General features: G+C 44.2%; 2 protein-coding genes across 8 annotated transcripts in view; one reads left to right on the top strand and one right to left on the bottom strand.

The window, feature by feature from the left end:
• Nucleotides 1-13,775, top strand: part of GDI2 (GDP dissociation inhibitor 2) — a 32,090-nt gene extending 18,315 nt beyond the window's left edge. The window contains exons 4-11 of the mRNA XM_037889393.2: nt 2,340-2,474; nt 6,395-6,593; nt 7,082-7,213; nt 8,784-8,883; nt 10,359-10,530; nt 12,090-12,234; nt 12,653-12,707; nt 12,795-13,775. Coding sequence (XP_037745321.1) covers nt 2,340-2,474; nt 6,395-6,593; nt 7,082-7,213; nt 8,784-8,883; nt 10,359-10,530; nt 12,090-12,234; nt 12,653-12,707; nt 12,795-12,950 — 1,094 coding nt within the window. The 3' untranslated portion in view covers nt 12,951-13,775. The remainder of the gene's footprint in view (nt 1-2,339; nt 2,475-6,394; nt 6,594-7,081; nt 7,214-8,783; nt 8,884-10,358; nt 10,531-12,089; nt 12,235-12,652; nt 12,708-12,794) is intronic.
• A 3,157-nt stretch (nt 13,776-16,932) lies between these two features.
• TASOR2 (transcription activation suppressor family member 2) overlaps nt 16,933-18,189 on the bottom strand; it is a 78,256-nt gene continuing 76,999 nt past the window's right edge. For all 7 annotated transcript variants that reach the window (XM_043521062.1, XM_043521066.1, XM_037889390.2 and 4 more), the window contains one exon: nt 16,933-17,755. In XM_043521062.1, coding sequence (XP_043376997.1) covers nt 17,752-17,755 — 4 coding nt within the window. In that variant the 3' untranslated portion in view covers nt 16,933-17,751. The remainder of the gene's footprint in view (nt 17,756-18,189) is intronic.

Here is an 18,189-nt window from a genome sequence, read left to right as displayed (position 1 = left end):
GAAAGTTGAGCCATGACTTGTGAAGGCTTTATGGAAAAACACACTCTAAAACCTCTGTGCTTACTAAAGCAAGGTTTCTGAATTTTTAGCTAGAGTGGATGCCATTAGGCTGCAGTACTCCTCAAAAAATGTAGGAAGAAACAGTGATTGCAGTTGTCGCGTGGGAAAATTATTGAGTTCACTGACACAAGCTGTTAGTCTATGGCTTGCATACTTCTTGACTCCAGTGATCCCTCCCTTCCTAACTTTTCCAAAAACTAATTTCTTTATAACCACTGACAACTTCAGTAGTACTGAGTTTCCTGCTCCTCAGTGCTTATTGGTGCTGATAAGTGTTCTGGGATGGCTTCCTCTCTTTCATTGGCAGCTGCAGAATTTTTAGGGTGCGGTTGCCTTGTTGACTAGTCAACAACTTGTCCTGTGGTGTGTCCCTTAGAACTTATACTTTCAATCTGACAGTGTATTACTTCTGGTGACTTTGTCACTGAAATGTATGTAAGGGATAAGACACTACCAAGCATAAAACTTGTCTTTGCATAGTGACAGTAACTACATAAAACTAGCTGAAGCTTGAATGTAATAGCTCTGGAACAGCTCATTATGTTGAGACTACTTCGTGTGCAGAACTCTAAACTCAACTAACCCAGATGAAAACAACTAGGGATGTGACTTTTTCTGTCAGTAGGCTAGGTCAGGGGTCGGCAACCTTTCAGAAATGGTGTGCTGAGTCTTCATTTATTCACTCTAATTTAAGGTTTCGCGTGCCAGTAATACATTTTAACATTTTTGGAAGATATCTTTCTAGAAGTCTATAATATTTACTTTAAATACAACAATAGTTTAGTTTTATATAAGGTTTTTAAAATGTTTAAGAAGCTTCATTTAAAATTAAATTAAAATGCAGATCATATCAGTTTAGTGTGATCCTTGCCCTTGCTTTTCCTTGTTGAGTTTTCCAATGTCTGGCACATATTTGGATACTTTAAGCTGCACACAGGCTTCTGAGTGATCAGTTGTTAACCGGCTCCGAGAGGGACAGATTTCATGTGTGAAAATACCTGTTCACACAGGCACATGGATCCAAATGCTGAAAGCATTGCAAACACAATTTTCTTCAAACTGTTAAATTTCACTGGCAGGGACGTCCAGCAGGTCAGAATAGAGGCCCCGTGATCTCTCTTGGTAGCTTCAAGTGCACTCCGCAGATCTCCAAACTTTGATGCCCACAATTCTGACCTTTTTAACTGAATGAGCTGCATTTCGGAATCTTCAACACCCATCCACTGAAATACAGACAAATCCAAGCCACTTTAATTGAACTTTTCAGGTTTAATTAGAAAAGAAAGCATTGGGCCAAATTGCTGGAAATCTTGAAATCGGTCAGAAAATTCTGATTCCAGTTCTTGCATGTACATTCTAATCTCAATGTCAAACACGGTGCGCTGTTCCACGTGGCACGATAGTGATGTCAAAGCAACAAACCAGGACTTAAAAATATCCCAGTACAGTGGTGCTAGAACAATTTTTAAGGGTGGAGATGCTGAGCTGTGCCCCCTCGTGCCCTTGTCTGCCCCCCTCACTGCCCCAGGCTTGGGCCAGTGGCTGGGGGCTGGTATGCCGGCCGGCTGGGGTCCAGGATGTGCCACTGAAAATCAGCTTGTGTCCCGCATTCGGCACACGTGCCATAGGCTGCCTACCCCTGAGCTAGGTAGTAGTATGTTCTTTCCTGTCAGGGATGTATTCATGGGGTCTGAGGCAGAAGGGACAGGGACGGGGCAGGGGACCACCCTACAACTGCATACAACAGCTTCTTTGTTTAGCTTGTTTGTATACTTGACTAATACTCTGCTCTTATGGACAAGAGCTCCTGTCCCTGCTACTACAGTCTATTCTATGTAACATTATTTGGAAAGTTGAAACTTAAGTCTAAACGTTGCTACGTGTAGCAGGCTCCATGATAAATGACAGGGATACTAATAGAGTGGGGACAGTGGTTGTAATATTCTTGTATACTTACCAATGCTCTAGTGTGTGTAATTTGTATCCAAGGAAGTTGTTAAACAGCTGTAAGCTGGCTAAAATTAATAGAATGTCAACATTTTCATAAGTCTCTACAATTTGTGCAACCTCTACCTTGTGTGTGCTAATCTGTGGGAATGCTATGGCAGAGCAGTGCTCCTAGCATTGCAGGAGCTCATCCTAAACTGCAAAAGCACACTTCTGTCATAATGAGGGCCTTGCAAAAAGACTAACAGTCATCTGTCCTTCATACACAGAGTAAATGATCACCTGGCTGCAGACTGCTGGCTGACTTTTCTGTTGAAACTTCTTAATTGCAGGTCAGTTGGTAAAGATGCTGCTTTACACAGAAGTCACTCGCTACCTAGACTTCAAAGTGACTGAAGGAAGCTTTGTCTACAGGGGAGGAAAAATCTACAAAGTTCCTTCCACTGAGTCAGAAGCCCTGGCATCCAGTAAGCTGTTATACTTTGCTGTACTATTGCTTGTGTCCTTCTGAGAGGTCATAGCTGTAAGCTTAATTATTTGACATTTCCTGTGACTTGAGTTGTACCAAGGTCATCGTGGGTCTCGGATGAACTGGGACTCGTTCCTGGATGTGTTCATCTGCAACCACACTATAGAAAAGGGTAACAAGATTTGATTAATGTGTCAAGGTAATGATGTGCATTAGTAATGGTGTTTATAATGTGATCTGTTCCAGTAGCGCATTCTATGCCTGAGTACAGTAATCATCCTCAGCTGCTCACTTTCCAAATGAGAAATCTATTTCTTGCTGCAAACACCAGATGTGGTCAATGTAGCTGACAGATTCTCAACCTTCTTTGAATTGCACCCCACCTTAGTACTCTTTTTTTCTTTTTCTTTTTTTTTCTTTTTTTGCTTGCAGCTCCTCCCCCTTATAGTAGCAGTAAGGATGCTGTCTGGTATGTGGGGTTGCAGTGCCATTCAGATTTGATCTACACACATCTGCATTTGCCTATCATGGAGGGGCTGTGGAAGTGCCCTGCAGGCAGGTGCAGGACCTAAATTTCAGTTTTGTAACTCATTAACTGTTGAGTTGGCAGTAGGGCCTGTTACCCTCCATCAGGGGCTGCATACCCCCCATTCTGCCATAACTGGGGTGGGGGAGGTAAAGGCCCTCTGTGGGGCTGGCACTGCCAGGATCACCTGTCCTAGCCCTGCTCCCTGCAGAAGGCACAAGACCTGGCCCCACTCACTAGGCCTCACTGAGCCTATCTCTTGGCACAGCTGGGCAGCTATAGAAGGGGCAGCCCTCAGGGTGCACAAGAGCTGCTGCTGCTCAGCAGGCCTGGCTCACATCCTCTGACAGAGGCAGAAGTACATCGGGGTGAAGTGTGAGGCCAGTGTCAGCAGGGCTGAATGCAGGGGGCGATGCTTTGCACAGAACCCGAGCAAGGTGAGCCTCCTGGGGAACTAGGCCCCATGCTCATCCTGTTCTGATCCCTTCTCCCCACCTGATCATGACTGAAGAATGTCTGGAACAAATTTGAGTGGTGGTGTAACCTCATGCACCAAATCATAATGCCACATTCAGTCTGGGTCTGACATGCTCTGCCCCCTATTGGGTCTCTGAGGGATGGTCTCTCTAGAAGGTCTCCTGTAGTACAGGACTAGCAGACGAAACTCTGCCACAGACTTATTACCTTGTAGCTGTAATCTTTCCATCTGCAAGTTTCTTCACTGTGAACAAAGATGCTTGCTTATCTTGTATTGTAGGCAAACTGTTAAAATTCTCCTCCTCATATGAATGTGTTAAATAACTTTTCACCTGGCAAACCTGAACTTTCTCATTCCTTTACTACAAACTAGGAATCCGCTAGCAACAGTTAAGGTTAATGACTGAACAGTTTTGTCTCCAAGTAGTATGCTAGTGATTATTCACAGTGCAGTGCAGCTTTTTAGGATGGCCTAAGACAGTCAGGCACTCCCAACACCGCTCCAAATATTAAAATTGGGGTACTAGATAATACCTAGAGCCTGGAAAATCCAAAGATATCCACAGACCATTTTTGCTGATCACAGCTCCAATGCAGATACAAATTTTGTATCCACGCAGGGCTCTGCAGCACACTCACCAGAACAGAGTGACTGTCACCCAGCCCTGAGGCTGCAGCTCCACTCTCTGAATCACACTGCAGCAATTGCCTGCTGGGCATTCTGGGAGTTGTAGTCTCCAGTTTGTTCAGACGGAGGTGATAAAATACTACTCCCAGAAGGGAGCGTCACCATGCACTCCTGTGCAGTGAGTCGAGCACAGTATGTGTTAGAGCTGCTGCTGCACGGCGGTGTCCAAACCCCTCATTGGGAGGGTGGCGCTGCACGTGAGGGCCCAGGATGTAGGCTCCCCTCCCCACCCCCACCCCATAGCGGGGAAGGAAGCATGAGTGTGCTGTGGGAGGTCTCTGGGGAGAAGTGGGCGGTGGTTGGGGGTTTGGCAAAGCCCTGTGTCACTGTTGCGTGGTGACCTGTGGAGCTGTCAGTAGAGCCCTGCAAATCTGCAATATCTGTAGACAATTTATGTGGATCGGATGTGGATACAAATTTTTGTATCCATGCAGGGCTCTAGTAATACCCTCTCCAGAGGAACAAGACAGCCCAGAATCTTTCACAGGTGCAGAAATACCCTTCCTGATGACAAGCTGGGGGAGGCTCTGAATGTGCCAGGGAGGACGCTGCATGTGCGCTCCAGATGCACATATCATGCATGGTACAGGGGAGACCTCTTTGTCAGTAGCAGACCTGGCTGTTAGCAAACCAGAGAGAACAGGTCCAGAGGCAAAAATGTATCCCTTGGTGACCCTGTCAAATCAGCCCTTTGTGGCTAGTCTCTTGTTCTGATTAATTGGCCTTCTATAAGTTTTCTGTGGCATTCCCCTGCTTCAAGTTCCTATTTAACTTTTTCATTTTCACTGACATGTAAAATCCTGAGACTCCAGGAAATTGGTGTATTTGGCTTCTTGCTCAGTAGCAATGCCATCTCTCGGCACTTTAGAGTCTTTGGGTATGTGTACGCTAGAAATGGCACAGCTGGAGCACTTTAGTGTAGACACTACAGCACTGGGAGTGGTCTTGCACTGCTGTAGTACATGCATCTCTCCAAGAGGCAGTAGCTAGGTCCAGGGAAAAACTCTTCTGTTGACCTGGCAGTGTGAACACTGGGGCTTAGATGGCTTAACTTCATCTCTGAGGAGTTTTTTTCTCACCCCCAAGCGAGGTAGCTGAGTTGACCTAACTTTGTAATGTAGACCAGCACTCAGACTCTTAAATGACATTAAGCAGGCAAGATGCATAAACTGAGGAAGAGTTATTTAGGTAGCCCTTTTAGTTCCTTTTGTACCCGTTGCAAAAAAAAGTGACGGTCTAGTAACTTGTAATCATATAAAGGGTCCTTGTGCATTTCTATTGTGGAACACACCTGAATAATATATCATGGGGCAAGACTCTCCCACTTGCTGTCCTATCCATGTAGTTGCTACAGTTTACATGGACCAGCATTACATAGCCATCTTTGGCAAGTATGGGGAACTAAGCCATTAAGTTCCTCAAAGTTGTTGTAAAGAATTCTCAAACGTGAACTGAAAGCAACCAATGAAATGTCTGCCTAAATCTGCAGCTGCTCGGTCTAGTTCAGCATTGCTATCTGTTGACAGTGACTACCTTTTGCTTTTGCTTAGAGCAGCAGTGGATTGATCATGTCTGCTTCATGTCTTCAATTTGGGGAAAGCTGGCAGCCACATAGGCAGTTGCTAACCTTTTGGGGAGGAGCCAAATGCTGTGGAAGAGGGTGTCTGGTTCCCAGTGAATTGGATAGGGGAGAGAGCTCCTTCTCCCTTAGCTAGAGGGTAATAGAGCTTAACACAGACTTCTTCTAGTCTGAGGCTGATCCAAAAAAGCTCACTGACCATGGTCAGGGTCAGTTCCCTCCCCTCTTCCAGTGACTGGAAGTAGTGAAAGCCAGGCCACATATAGGTTGTCTCTGAACTCTCTGGGTGTGGTTGTCATTCTTCCTGCCTCTGAGTAGTGTCTGGCACATCTTCCAAGCTCTTAATAGTCAGTTACTATGGCAGCTGCCAGTATTAAGCAAACTGGTTTTCCATGCTTAGCTGGATTTTTGGCCTCTGTAGCCTGAATGGTTACTTCATACTCTGGCACAGTTAATTTAGGGATACCTTAGGGAAAGATTAAAGTGTAAACTTTTGCTGTCTAGGGTTAAACAAAGCCCTTCATCTCTGTTGTAATACTCCATGGTCTTTGCCATGGAACTGGAGGAAAGCTTACTTTGAAAGGACCTTCAAAGTAACTCATTCCTCACTTCTAACCTCTGATCTGACCCATTCTTTTGGTGTTGTAGGTTTAATGGGCTTGTTTGAGAAACGCCGATTCAGGAAATTCTTAGTGTGTGTTGCCAACTTTGATGAAAATGACCCCCGGACTTTTGAAGGTATTGATCCCAAGAAGACCACCATGAGAGAGGTGTATAAAAAGTTTGACCTGGGCCAAGATGTCATAGACTTCACAGGCCATGCCCTTGCACTCTACAGAACTGATGAGTAAGTGGTTGCTATTCACTGGCTTTTCCCAAAGTAAGCTAGTGGCCAGTGAGTTGGGAGATAATCCTTCAGAGTAATGGACCACGTCCATTAGCCACAAATGTACCTTTCTTGAAGTAAATCTCATGCAGCATCCTTAAGTGCTGCTTGTTGGAATGGAGCCTTTAAACGCTGGGTCTTCAGTACTGATTGGGTTTCTTTCACAAGCAGAAATATCCTCCTGAGGTACTTAGAGCCTAAATGAGTTCTCCAATTGTACACTGAATAAAGTGTTCTCTTCCCTTTCAGCCTGACTGAGAGCTCTTCTGAAGGATAAGCCTTTAAGGGGAAGCAGTGGAGTCGGGGGAACCATGGGGAGCATATCTTCATTGGGGAGGGGGGTGAATGTGAATTCTTAAAGCACAACCTAATCCAAGGCCATCTGGGTCTGAGTAAATCGCAACTCATTTCACCACATGCATTTTACAGTCTTGATTCTCTTTTTGCAGCTACCTAGATCAGCCATGCCAAGAAACAATCAACAGGATTAAACTTTACAGCGAGTCTCTGGCTAGATATGGTAAAAGCCCATACCTTTATCCCCTCTATGGCCTTGGAGAGCTGCCCCAGGGATTTGCAAGGTGAGGACTGGGTTGTGGTGGTGTGAATAACTTGTCTCAAATGCGACAAGTGTATTCGAGGATTCTGTTAGAATCTAATGCACAGACTCTGCTGAGAACCTTTTAAGTATTAAACAGCATTTTCTTTAGCTTCCCTCTTGTCTCTAGGTAAATCCCACTGTGTGGGATGGGCAGCATCAGCCAGGAGCTGGGAGGGGCAGTGCTTCTGCAGGAGGGCAGGATGGTACTTGAATAAGCAGTGTGGATGGGGGCCAGGCGTTTCTCAGAGGATGAAGTGTCTAGTGGGTCACATATTAGTTCTCTGGCCCCAGGTTAACTAAACTGACTTGAAAGGGGAAGGCCTTTCAAACTAAACTTTTCTGCAGAGTTGAGCCGTGGTCTATGCTAATTGTTTAGTGTCAGAGGTGAGCTAAAGCAGAGGTTGTTAATATTGGCTTAACTTAGCAGTTAGCAGGGCATCTGAAATACTACAGGAACTGACTAAGCTGCCTTTGGGAGGTGTGGGTCTTGTTTTTTTTTTTTCTTTTAAAAAAACAAACTGGAAACTACAGTAAAATGCAGTGACTAGCATTTCTACTTTAAATGTGCCAGTGTTTTATGTGGAATCACACTCCAGCTTCTTCATAACTGAGGCCTGCTGGCTGGTGTTCAGAATTACTAAACCTTTGTCTGTGACACAGGGAGATCTGTATAAGCCGAGTAGAATTTGTTCAAAGTCCAAATGTTAAAGCCGAAACAGTATCCAGCTTTTTTTAATAGACTTGGCTTTTCTACCACAGAACAGTTGCCTGAATGCTGCAGGTCTTGGAGTTATTAGTGGCTTGAAGCCTATTTGAGTTACTTGGCCATCAAGTAGCTGATTTACACCAGTCAGCAGATGTAAATAACGGCTTTGACTAGTCCCAAGTATTGGCTGGTGTCTTGATAGTTCACTCCAGCCTCCTCCTTTGGCCTTAAGCTGACAGTCCTTGACTCTTAATCAAAGAAGTAGGTAGTGACTGGACATGTTGGGTCTCTGCTTTCAGTAATTCCCATGCAATTTCAAAACTTGTTGCTTAAGTTACCACATATTGGCCTCTCCTCTTAATATTTGAAATAAGCAATTGCTACAATAAGATGCATGTCTTGGCTAGAACTGCAACTGCTCTTAAAAGTTAATTGTAAAATGGATATTTGGGAGCAAGTATCTAAGTTACTGAACTATATTCTTAGTGGTATCCTAGGCAGTAAAACTATGACCCCAGATTCTTGAGTTACAGGAATAAGACACTTCTGACTCCAAACTAAAGGTGCACGGGCTGTTTAAATGGCCTACTGAGGAATAGTCCAAGTTACCTAGACTTGGGCAGGGCATGTGTTCCCTGGGTGAGGTGGGGTGGGGGTGAAGGGGATTTTTCTTCAAACCCTCCTGGCTCTGACTCTTTCCAGAGACCAGGAAACTGTTACCAGAAGCTCAGTCGCCTCCAGTGTATGCAGCTGCCTGCTAAGGCAGAGTAAATGAACAATCTGCTATAAGAAGGCTGTAGCAAACATGAGGCTTCATTATGCTAAAGCGTCCTTACTCTTGTAGGCTAAGTGCTATTTATGGAGGCACCTACATGCTGAACAAGCCAATTGAAGAGATTGTGATAGAAAATGGCAAAGTCATTGGTGTGAAATCTGAAGGAGAGGTACAGTAATGCTTTGGATTATTTTCTCAGATATTTGCTGTTCGAGACCTCCTCCTCAATCGGCATTAACACAAAAGCAAGTGTAGTGTCTGAGTAACTCAGGCTTGGTTTGGTACATGCACAAACTAGGTTGAGCCATCAGATTGTAAACTCGTTGGGATTTTTGATTCAATCTTAAGGTTGCTTTTAAGCTCGCAAAGCTGTGCCACTGGAGTGATGTGGTAAAAAGACAGTAAGAAAATCTAAACGGGTGAATGTCCTACGTTACTTGAAGTAGACTTAGAAAATAACTTCAGAGGGATTTTATCCTAAATCTTAACTCTGGATGTATGTCAGGATTGTTGTATTCCTTGAAAGCTGAGGAGACCGTTCAATCAAAACGAGACACCTTTCCGTGCAGCTGTCAGTGCATCTAACCTAAACATACAATTGACTCTGCCCTTGTCCTTAAGATGCATTAGTTGCTTGTATATTTCTGGCACTGAATTTTCTTACTGTTTCCTCAGATACACAGTTAAATCAGCCTTGCACAACTATCAGAATTTGCCAGCCCAAGCAGAAAATCTACTTGCCCATATCTGATGGAAGCTCTAAATACACTTTACTCATCTGCCGGTTTGCTTGCAGTTTTACAGGGCGAGTAGAATTTCTCACTTGCTAACCATCTCTATAATACAGATGCCTCTTAATCTTCAAATCATGAAAAAAAAGGCACAGTTGTTCATACCAGGATGAATCCAAATAAAACTCTACAAATGATGGATGCTGTATATAGCAAATATCTAACTTGTGCTCACATTCTGTTTCCAAATCTCCAGATGGCCTCACTGACTGGACACATGCATTTATAACCTTAATCCCTCTGATGCTGATGGGGCAATTCTTGTTCAATGTCCCTACATTCTTACTATTGATACATCCATAAGATGGCACAATATAAATGCGAAGTTACACTAAATAAACATCTGGATTAAGGAAACCAAACTTTGCAGCATGTATTAACTTCTAACCTTTCAATAGTTCATGTGTATAGCTCAAAAGTGTAGAAAAATGTAAGTGTCTGCTTGTAAAGTTGCAGATAATGACTTGTATTGATGACATGTACAAAACTATGGTCTAGAGCTGATGGTGGAAAATCCAGATCCTGCTGAAGGTGGAATACAAACCTATGACACAAGGAAAATAGCTCCTAAATGGAATGCTTCGTAATACTGGAGGCTTCATTGCTCTAAGAGCATTTTACTTCTCTGCTGTGAAAATCTGATACTGCACTAAACTGTCAGGCTAATCTACTAGAAACAACCACCTCACGGAACTAAATCTAAAATAGTTTTGTTTCTGTTGCTGGTCAGCAGCAGTGCATCTCATCAGTTCTGACTAGAGATGCTAAGAGGCTACTCTGTGCTTGAGGACATCTGGGAAAACTCTTCTTCCAGTTGAGGAATTTAAGTTTGTACTTTGTCCATCCTTGGCAGGTTGCTCGCTGCAAACAACTCATCTGTGATCCCAGTTATGTCCCAGATCGTGTAACAAAAGTTGGCCTAGTGATTCGAGTAATCTGTATGTTAAACCACCCAATCAAGAACACAAATGATGCCAATTCCTGCCAGATCATCATTCCACAGAATCAGGTCAACCGGAAATCAGGTGTGTGGGGAATAGTGGCTGTTAAGTGCTTAGCATGTCAGTGCATAAGTGGGTGTTGCTATAGACTGTCTGCACTTAAGTTGGCATGCTCATTAAATCCATACTAAGTGGACTTGCCTCCACTGGGCCAAATGAAAGTCGTAGGCTTCTGTGAAGTAAAGAACTTTATCAGCCATCAAGGAAAACATTTAAACAATTCAGAATAAAAACCACTTCAGGAAGCCACCCTCCCAAAGAACATGATCACCTTCCCTTTTAATGGCTTGCACAGGTGCTACTTCTTGGGGTCCTCAGTGTCTTGGTATAGCTCCCTTCCTGATCCCACCCTTGTAAAATACGGTATTTCTTATTGGGGGGAAAAGAATACTAACATGGCTGCACATGTGCAGCTTTAATGAAGTGGGTACATTATGCAGTTGAGATCCCTGACTTGTGTTCAGTTCAGCTTCCTCTCTAATTTTGCACTGCTTTGCTGTCTGAGGCAATGTGCACTCTCCACGCTTGTTCCGTGTTGTCTCAGCATCATGTGGCAGTAATTCCTGGACTCCTTTTCCCACACACTAGTTCCTAGTCCTTTCCATTGTGGAAGCAGGATTGGTTCCTGAAGGAAACAGCTGTTGGCTGTTTCTGCAGGTGATGATGGTATCATTTAGGCATGCAAAGCCCATCACTCTCCCCAGCATGCATAAGATGTTGAAGTGCTTTATGGACCCAAGTTGGAGCTGCTTGCTGCCCTCCCATAATCTAGGCAGGGACCTCTGTATCTGAAGCACCAAGTGCCAGTAGAGCTACATGAGAAACTAAAAGGTTTAGGTGAAGTTTGTATTTCAGACTGATTTAGGCCCCAAACCTAGGGGGCCTTTCGTACTCAAATCCCTTGTCTGAATCCAAAGCATCCAAGTGGTTGCAGTCCAATACTGGGCACGGGCATGAGCCAGAATGTGAAACTTGCTGCTTCTAATTCAGCTTGGATCTGGAAACGCTCTTTTATGCCTGACACTTTCTTGAAGGGTTGTGATGTACTGGCTTATAAATAGCTGCCCGGTACTGGATGTGGTTGGATCTGCCCAGTTTGCAACTCAGTTGATTGGCCTGATGAGAAGGGCCTCCTCTTCTCTTACTGCTGTCAGTTATTGTCTGTCTTTACTCAAGCAGTGGAGGCAGAGGGCTGAATTCTGTTCCTAGTGCAATCAGCTGATGGGGGTTTGTATGGCCAGAGATCTCAATACTGGGTGTGTGAACTCCTTGAAATTAGGGGTTTTCATATAAAATCCCACTGTATGCTGAGGCCAAGGGCTTGATGTACGTAGAGGTCTGAATTACATGTAAATCCTTGTCCCAACAAACTAAAACTAGATCTCAGACAAGGTTCAAATGCAACAAGTTCTAGGAGGAAAAAGAGGGAAACAGAAATGTGAATGCACATCCCCATGGCCCAGCTATGTGTGCAGCTGGATGGGTGAGTCAGCTCACATCCAAAGTCGCTGCCAGCATCTCCCTAGCTCTTCTCAACTGGCATGTGGTGTAGATGAAATCTCATTACTGTAATGTTTTTCTAGATATCTACGTTTGCATGATCTCTTCTGCACACAACGTGGCAGCGCAAGGGAAGTACATAGCCATTGTTAGCACTACTGTGGAAACAGGAGATCCAGAGAGAGAAATCAAACCTGCCTTAGATCTCTTGGAGCCCATTGAACAGAAGTAAGCTTTCCACCTTGCATCAGCAATCTAGCGGCTCATATGCATTCGTGATTACTAAACTAGCCCGGGGACTAATTAACAATTACTTGCCACACACAGACAGATCTGGGTGTCTTTTGGTTGTATTCTGATCTTGAGAGGTCGTGGGGCAGATGAGGGAGGCTGGAAGGCCAGTAGATACATCCACTCCCATGGGAGTGGATATATCAGTCATTGGAATACCTACTCGGCCTACTCCTTCACCCCCAAGACAACTGCTCCAATGCTCTGTCCTAGCACCAAAACCTCCTCGTGTGCTTCTTGCCCTAGGGCTTTGGCATTTGATCATATTACAAATTACCTGGCTCCTGTATTCGTTCACCTTTCATTGAGGCGCTGGGAAACATTTAAGCATTCTGAAAAATGTCTTCTCTCATAGGTTTGTTAGCATCAGTGATCTGTTTGCACCAACTGACTTGGGAACCGAAAGCCAGGTTAGTATGAAATGGCAAACAATCAAACTGGTGTGCCCATGTAAGGGGAGAATCTCCAGACACTAAGCCTGAAAACTTATTTTCCAGATCTTTATTTCTCGTACCTACGATGCTACCACTCACTTTGAGACGACGTGTGACGACATCAAAGATATTTATAAGAGGATGATGGGATCAGAGTTCGATTTTGAAGAGATGAAACGCAAGAAAAATGATATCTATGGGGAGCAGGAGCAGCAGTAATGAAGTAATGTCTAATTAGGAGAAATTAAATCGGCTAATATGAATATAAGGAACTTTAATGAACACTGTATGAAACTCAATATTGTAAGGCCTGCTTTTGTAATCACATCTCTGAGAGACTGAAGAGTACTGCACTGGTAAATGCTCCCCTTTTGGGTATCATGTGTTAATTTCATTCTAGCAGGGCTGCTGTCCAGAATCTGGCTAATTACTGACACTGATTTAACTGTTCACTAACCTTATAAGCAAACAGCAGACTACTGAACTTTTTTTTGCAGACCTAGACTTTGGTGCAAACTGAAATAACTCATTGACCGGTTACCTTTGTGTTTTTAATCATTTGTAAACCCATTTCCCAATTATGTGCTTCTGGTGCATCCGTGAATTTGACAGATGCCATTCAGACCCGATACCAAGAAAACGCTAAACTGAGCACTCCATTATTGTGGACAGCATCCCTAAAGTCTTTCCCATCAATCTTAACTTTGTGGCAAGTTGTATTATGGACAAAGCCCACATCTATTGTAGCAGCAAATGTTGGCATAGTTTTAGGCACAGAACCTAACCCACCCTTAAGCTTCTAAAACTGTTTACATCAGTTGGGACAACTGTGCCTAAGGTTCCTTTGTGTGTCAATCTAATAAAATTGAGAGAACAAATTACAAAGCAGGCATGATGTGAAAGTATTTTCTGTACCCCATGTGGCTTTTTGGATGGACCAAACTGCACTGCAGTATTGATATGACAGAGCCTCTGCTTCTGATGTCTCTTGAAAAGGCTCAAATGATTTCTGTACTGCAAAGTAAAGCCAAATTCTGGAAACCAGTCCTTTGCTCTGGTCTGATTCACTCCAGTTAGTACAAATAGCGTCTGCTTAAGATCTTAAAAGATGCGTGCCTGCCAGAGTGAAGCTTCTGTGCCTTGGACTTCAACCATCCAAATACAAGGAAAAACCATGGATTTAAACATCCTTGGCTTGACTTTCAAAGCAGCTGTGCACTTACTTTCAGAGCAGTTGATGACCATGTAAGCTGTAAGCCCATCACATGGACACTCAGTCTGTCCCCGCTAACCAGCAGTAAGGGCATAGACCAGATGAATCACTATACAAGGAGTGCACTGCAGCACCTGGGCTAAACACTTCAGCCCTTACTTCTAGCATTACTTGGCCCTATCCTCACTCTCTCAGCAGGAAGTTTGACAGCTTGGTGTGCAGCCAAATTCCTAGACTCTATTCAATCTCACCGGAGCTACTTTCATTTGCCCCTCAAGTGCCACTGTTGCGGTTGAAAACAGCACAGCATCACCTTGGTTCTGGACTGCAAACTCCTGTCTAACTTGATGCCCATTAACAAGCCTAACTTTGGCTGTTTTAAAGATTCATGGGTGTCTCCTTTTTGATAGGGGTACTTCAGACTTTAACCAGATCTGTTAGTACTTCTCATTTCAGTGTTCACACAAAGTAATCCTGCATTTACCAGAACAAGCTTTGCAGGGTACAGCTCAACGTGTTGGACTAAAGCTATGCTGCTACTCAACCTCTATGGGAGGTAGTAAAGCAATTGCTGACCTAGGTTTGGTAAATTGCCTCTGAACCATAACACTCAGTGGATGTGTAAGTTAGGAAGTGATAGCTAGCACCACTGTCTCAGTGAAAAGCCTCCTATCAGCCCTAAACGTGAGCCAAAATGCTTGTGGGGGTGACACATGGCATTAGTGACTGGCCAACTGAACAATAGAACCAGAAGTACAAGGATGTTACCTTGCTACCCTACTGTTGCATGCTAAATTTGAATAAAATACTCAGTTTTACCAGTACCCCTCAAACGCCTCAGCAGTGCTTTTGGAAAAAAGCAGAAATGATGATGGTTCCTGACACACCACCACAATAAAACTGTGTTCAGTTGTAAACCAAGGGACCAGGCTGTCCGTTCCATTCCCAATCTGTTTCCAGGTATTCCAGTAATGTGCTAAAAGTGGGCGTTACTCCATTGATGTGGTGGAGGTGAACGAGGAATAGAATGACTTGCCTTGTTCTTTGAAGACAGGGCTTTTCTGAAGATCTATGTATGGTTGGAAGCCTCTGGTACCTAATAGGTAGGTAGTAAGAGTTGTGCTTGGTAGAGCAAGAGCCATTTCCAGATGTACACTCGCAGAAAGTGCCTCTAACTTGAACTAATGCACCTTGAGAACTTGCATGAGGGGTTAGTTCTTACTATCCCTTTCATAACTCTCCCCTCAGTTAGTGGTTGCTATCTCCAATAGTCTGGTTTTATTCTCAGTAGACTGATTTCTTTTTGGATGCATCTGCTAATTGTTGTCAGTACTGGCCACGCTCTTCACCTTTCAGCAGCCAGTGCCTCATCTCTTGTCTGATTCAACTACTTTTGGAGCCAGGTCTTACTCTTGGGTGACAATCAAGCTATGGGAGGAGTAAATCTTGCCTTTCCCTAAATTTGGCCACCTATGCAATAGCAGAGGAGTGTGTAAAGGAAAGCTAACAGAACTAACTTGTCTTCCACTCAAAGCTCATGGTGTAGGTGGTGGAAAAGGAATGTTACTATAATAAAAAAAAACTTTCCTGTGCTGTTGCTATCCATCCATTGAGTTTGCAGCTTCAAACAGTGAACTGTAGTCTGTTTTCAGAGTTGTCAGAACCCTGAACTCCCTGCTCGTGCCCAAGAAGCTTGTTTCCTTCATGCTGTCAGCTAGTGGTTTTGGCATGAAACCTTTTTCATAAGTGCTGTCTGGCTGCAGGCTCCTCCTTGGAGGCTTTAAGTGAAGAGCTTATTTCTTAAACTATGTCTGGTTAGTGCTCTCCTCTCCCTTCCCTCCCCCCCCCCCAAAATGGGGAAGGAGTAGGGGATGTCCCAGGAAGCCTACATCAGTAGTATCAGAGTGTAGTGTTTGCTTCATGTAGGTGTCCTCTTCTCCCTACCCTGCAAAACCATGAATATCTTCCTCATGAAATCCTTCATCTTTTAAGGTATGAAGTGGGGTGCCTACCTGGCCAACTACTAGAAAGATGTAGGCTTTGGATTCCATCTCAGCTTAGTCTCCCTTGCTTCTAGCACCCTTTTTAATCATGAAATGTGAGAGGTTCATGGACTTCTGCAAACTTTTTGACCTGTCCAAAACCATAGCCATGTAGGCAGTCACACCCTGACATGACAAAGGACTAGAGGAGTGAACTCTCATTGAAGACGCTAAATAGCCCAGGAAGGGTAGGATCACTCCATTGCCCAGTGTAGGGGAAAAGTCAAGTCTTTCCTAGAACTATTGCCAAACTCTAAGCACTGCTATTTCCATACAAGCCCACTGAGGGGTGGGGTGGTGGAGGAATCTTTAACCAACCACCAGCCATGGCTTTTAGCTTGTGGCAACCAGTAATGCCCTATTACTGTTATCCCTTCAGCAGCCCCTTGAAACACAGGCCCTGACTACATGCCAGAGAGGTCACTGCTGGTGTACAGTAACTGAGCTTGAAGATGTGCTTTCCCCCATGCTTGTGGCACTATACGTGTGGTAATGCTCCCTGCAGCTGGGATCAGAGATCTTTAGCCAGTGCCTGGTGGCCTGCACATGTGCTCTCCCTCACTTGTGCTGTGAGTGGCAGCTCCAGGTAGAGGGCCGGGGGGCCTGTTTTTGTAGACTTAAACTCCCTCTCAAGGAAGTGAAAGCAACAGCACAAGCTGCTTCGTATCCTGCATGCCTCTACGACAGCAGAACCTTCCCTATCGCTAAAGCCCTTCTAGACCCAGCCAAGGTTCTTTAGCCCACCCCAGCGTTGATCCTGCCAACCTACAAGCCAGCAGATAAACATTACAGCCTGCTAAGGATGTGGAATTTCTCTTTTCCTGCCCAACTCCCTGTTTGTCAATGCAGTTCACCAGAAGGATTTGTATTTGGGGGTAAGCTACACTAGTTTACAGGGGAGGAAGGTTGAGTGCTTTGGTAAAGTCCTAAACCAACAGCAATGCACGAGACTTTGAATTGTCTTGTTTTATTTGTCAAACATTATACAAAGTCCTCCTGTACACGACAGCTTTATTTTAGTCTGCTTTATTTTAAAAAAATGATTAGTTACAAAACACTTCCCAGTAGATACCGTAAGTATCTTACAAATGTCGCTTGACTGCTGCAGTTTCCTTTCAAAGTCTATTAATTTTTTTTAGAAGACCATAAATATGATTTTTGTTCCAGAAGCCTGACGTTCTGCTATTTACAAGAGTTCCATCTAGTGGAAAACAGGAGTCCCACAAGTCAAATGGAAATGGTACCATCAGAAAACCAGTGAGAACTTAATGTAGTGTTGATTGACCAATTGCAGACTTAGTGAGCTGGAGTAATCTTGAACACGCTGAAAATGTACAAAACTCCTGCTGCTCATATACCACATGCATGTTGTGTACCTTATTTACATAAACACGCATTTATAAAAAGCACTTGCTAAAATGGACTAACATCTCTCCTAAGCTTCAAGTAAACTGCACTTCCCCTAGTTTCCATATGTAGCTGGACTAACTTCAGAAAACAAATAATTTAAAATACTGTATACATTAAAATAGTTCTCTTCCTATGCAGCTGGAGTAGGGTGCATCTGTTCCTCTACTAAGACTCATTGGCTATCCTTAAATAATTAACATTCTACTAAAAAAGGGAAATCTACTACCTCTGCCTTCTGCGCCTAGAGCTTTAGGCTGTAACAGCAGAACCCGAACAAGTTACCTTTTATCTAAACTATTTTAACAAAAGCTTCATTCTTTGTCACTGGAACCACCGCTGCTGTCCTTGAATTTCATCACCTGTAACACATGAAGTTTCCCAGATTGTTTTTAGTAGCTGTTTAAATGGCACTGGCTACCCGCGCTATGCTGTGTGACAGGCAGGATGTTCTATACGTTCACAGGGGATTGCCATGCTGTCAAAATAGGGGCCGAGTCACTGGAAGAACATCCAGGCATCTGGTCGAATGACCGACTGCCAGCTGGTGTTACCTCCAGCAGAGTCTCACTAGGGGAAACATTTTCAGGAAGTCTGTTCAATTCTCCCCCCTGCCCAAGGCTCCCTCCTTTCCAACAACGGGCTCTGAGCCCATCCCTTCTTCCCCTTGTGAGCACAGGACAAAGGAGAGTGCAGCTTGTGTGCCGTAGAGCTGGCTTCATCAACCCCCGCTCCATCCCTCTCCTTCCACTTCTCAGGGGAGGGGGGCGAGGGTGAGCTGGATTGCAGGTCTCCA

The sequence above is a fragment of the Chelonia mydas genome, chromosome 1 (assembly GCF_015237465.2).
Source record: "Chelonia mydas isolate rCheMyd1 chromosome 1, rCheMyd1.pri.v2, whole genome shotgun sequence".
Classification (NCBI taxonomy): domain Eukaryota; kingdom Metazoa; phylum Chordata; order Testudines; family Cheloniidae; genus Chelonia; species Chelonia mydas.
Note: the sequence above shows the minus strand (reverse complement) of the source record. Positions and strands in the feature narration are given on the sequence as shown.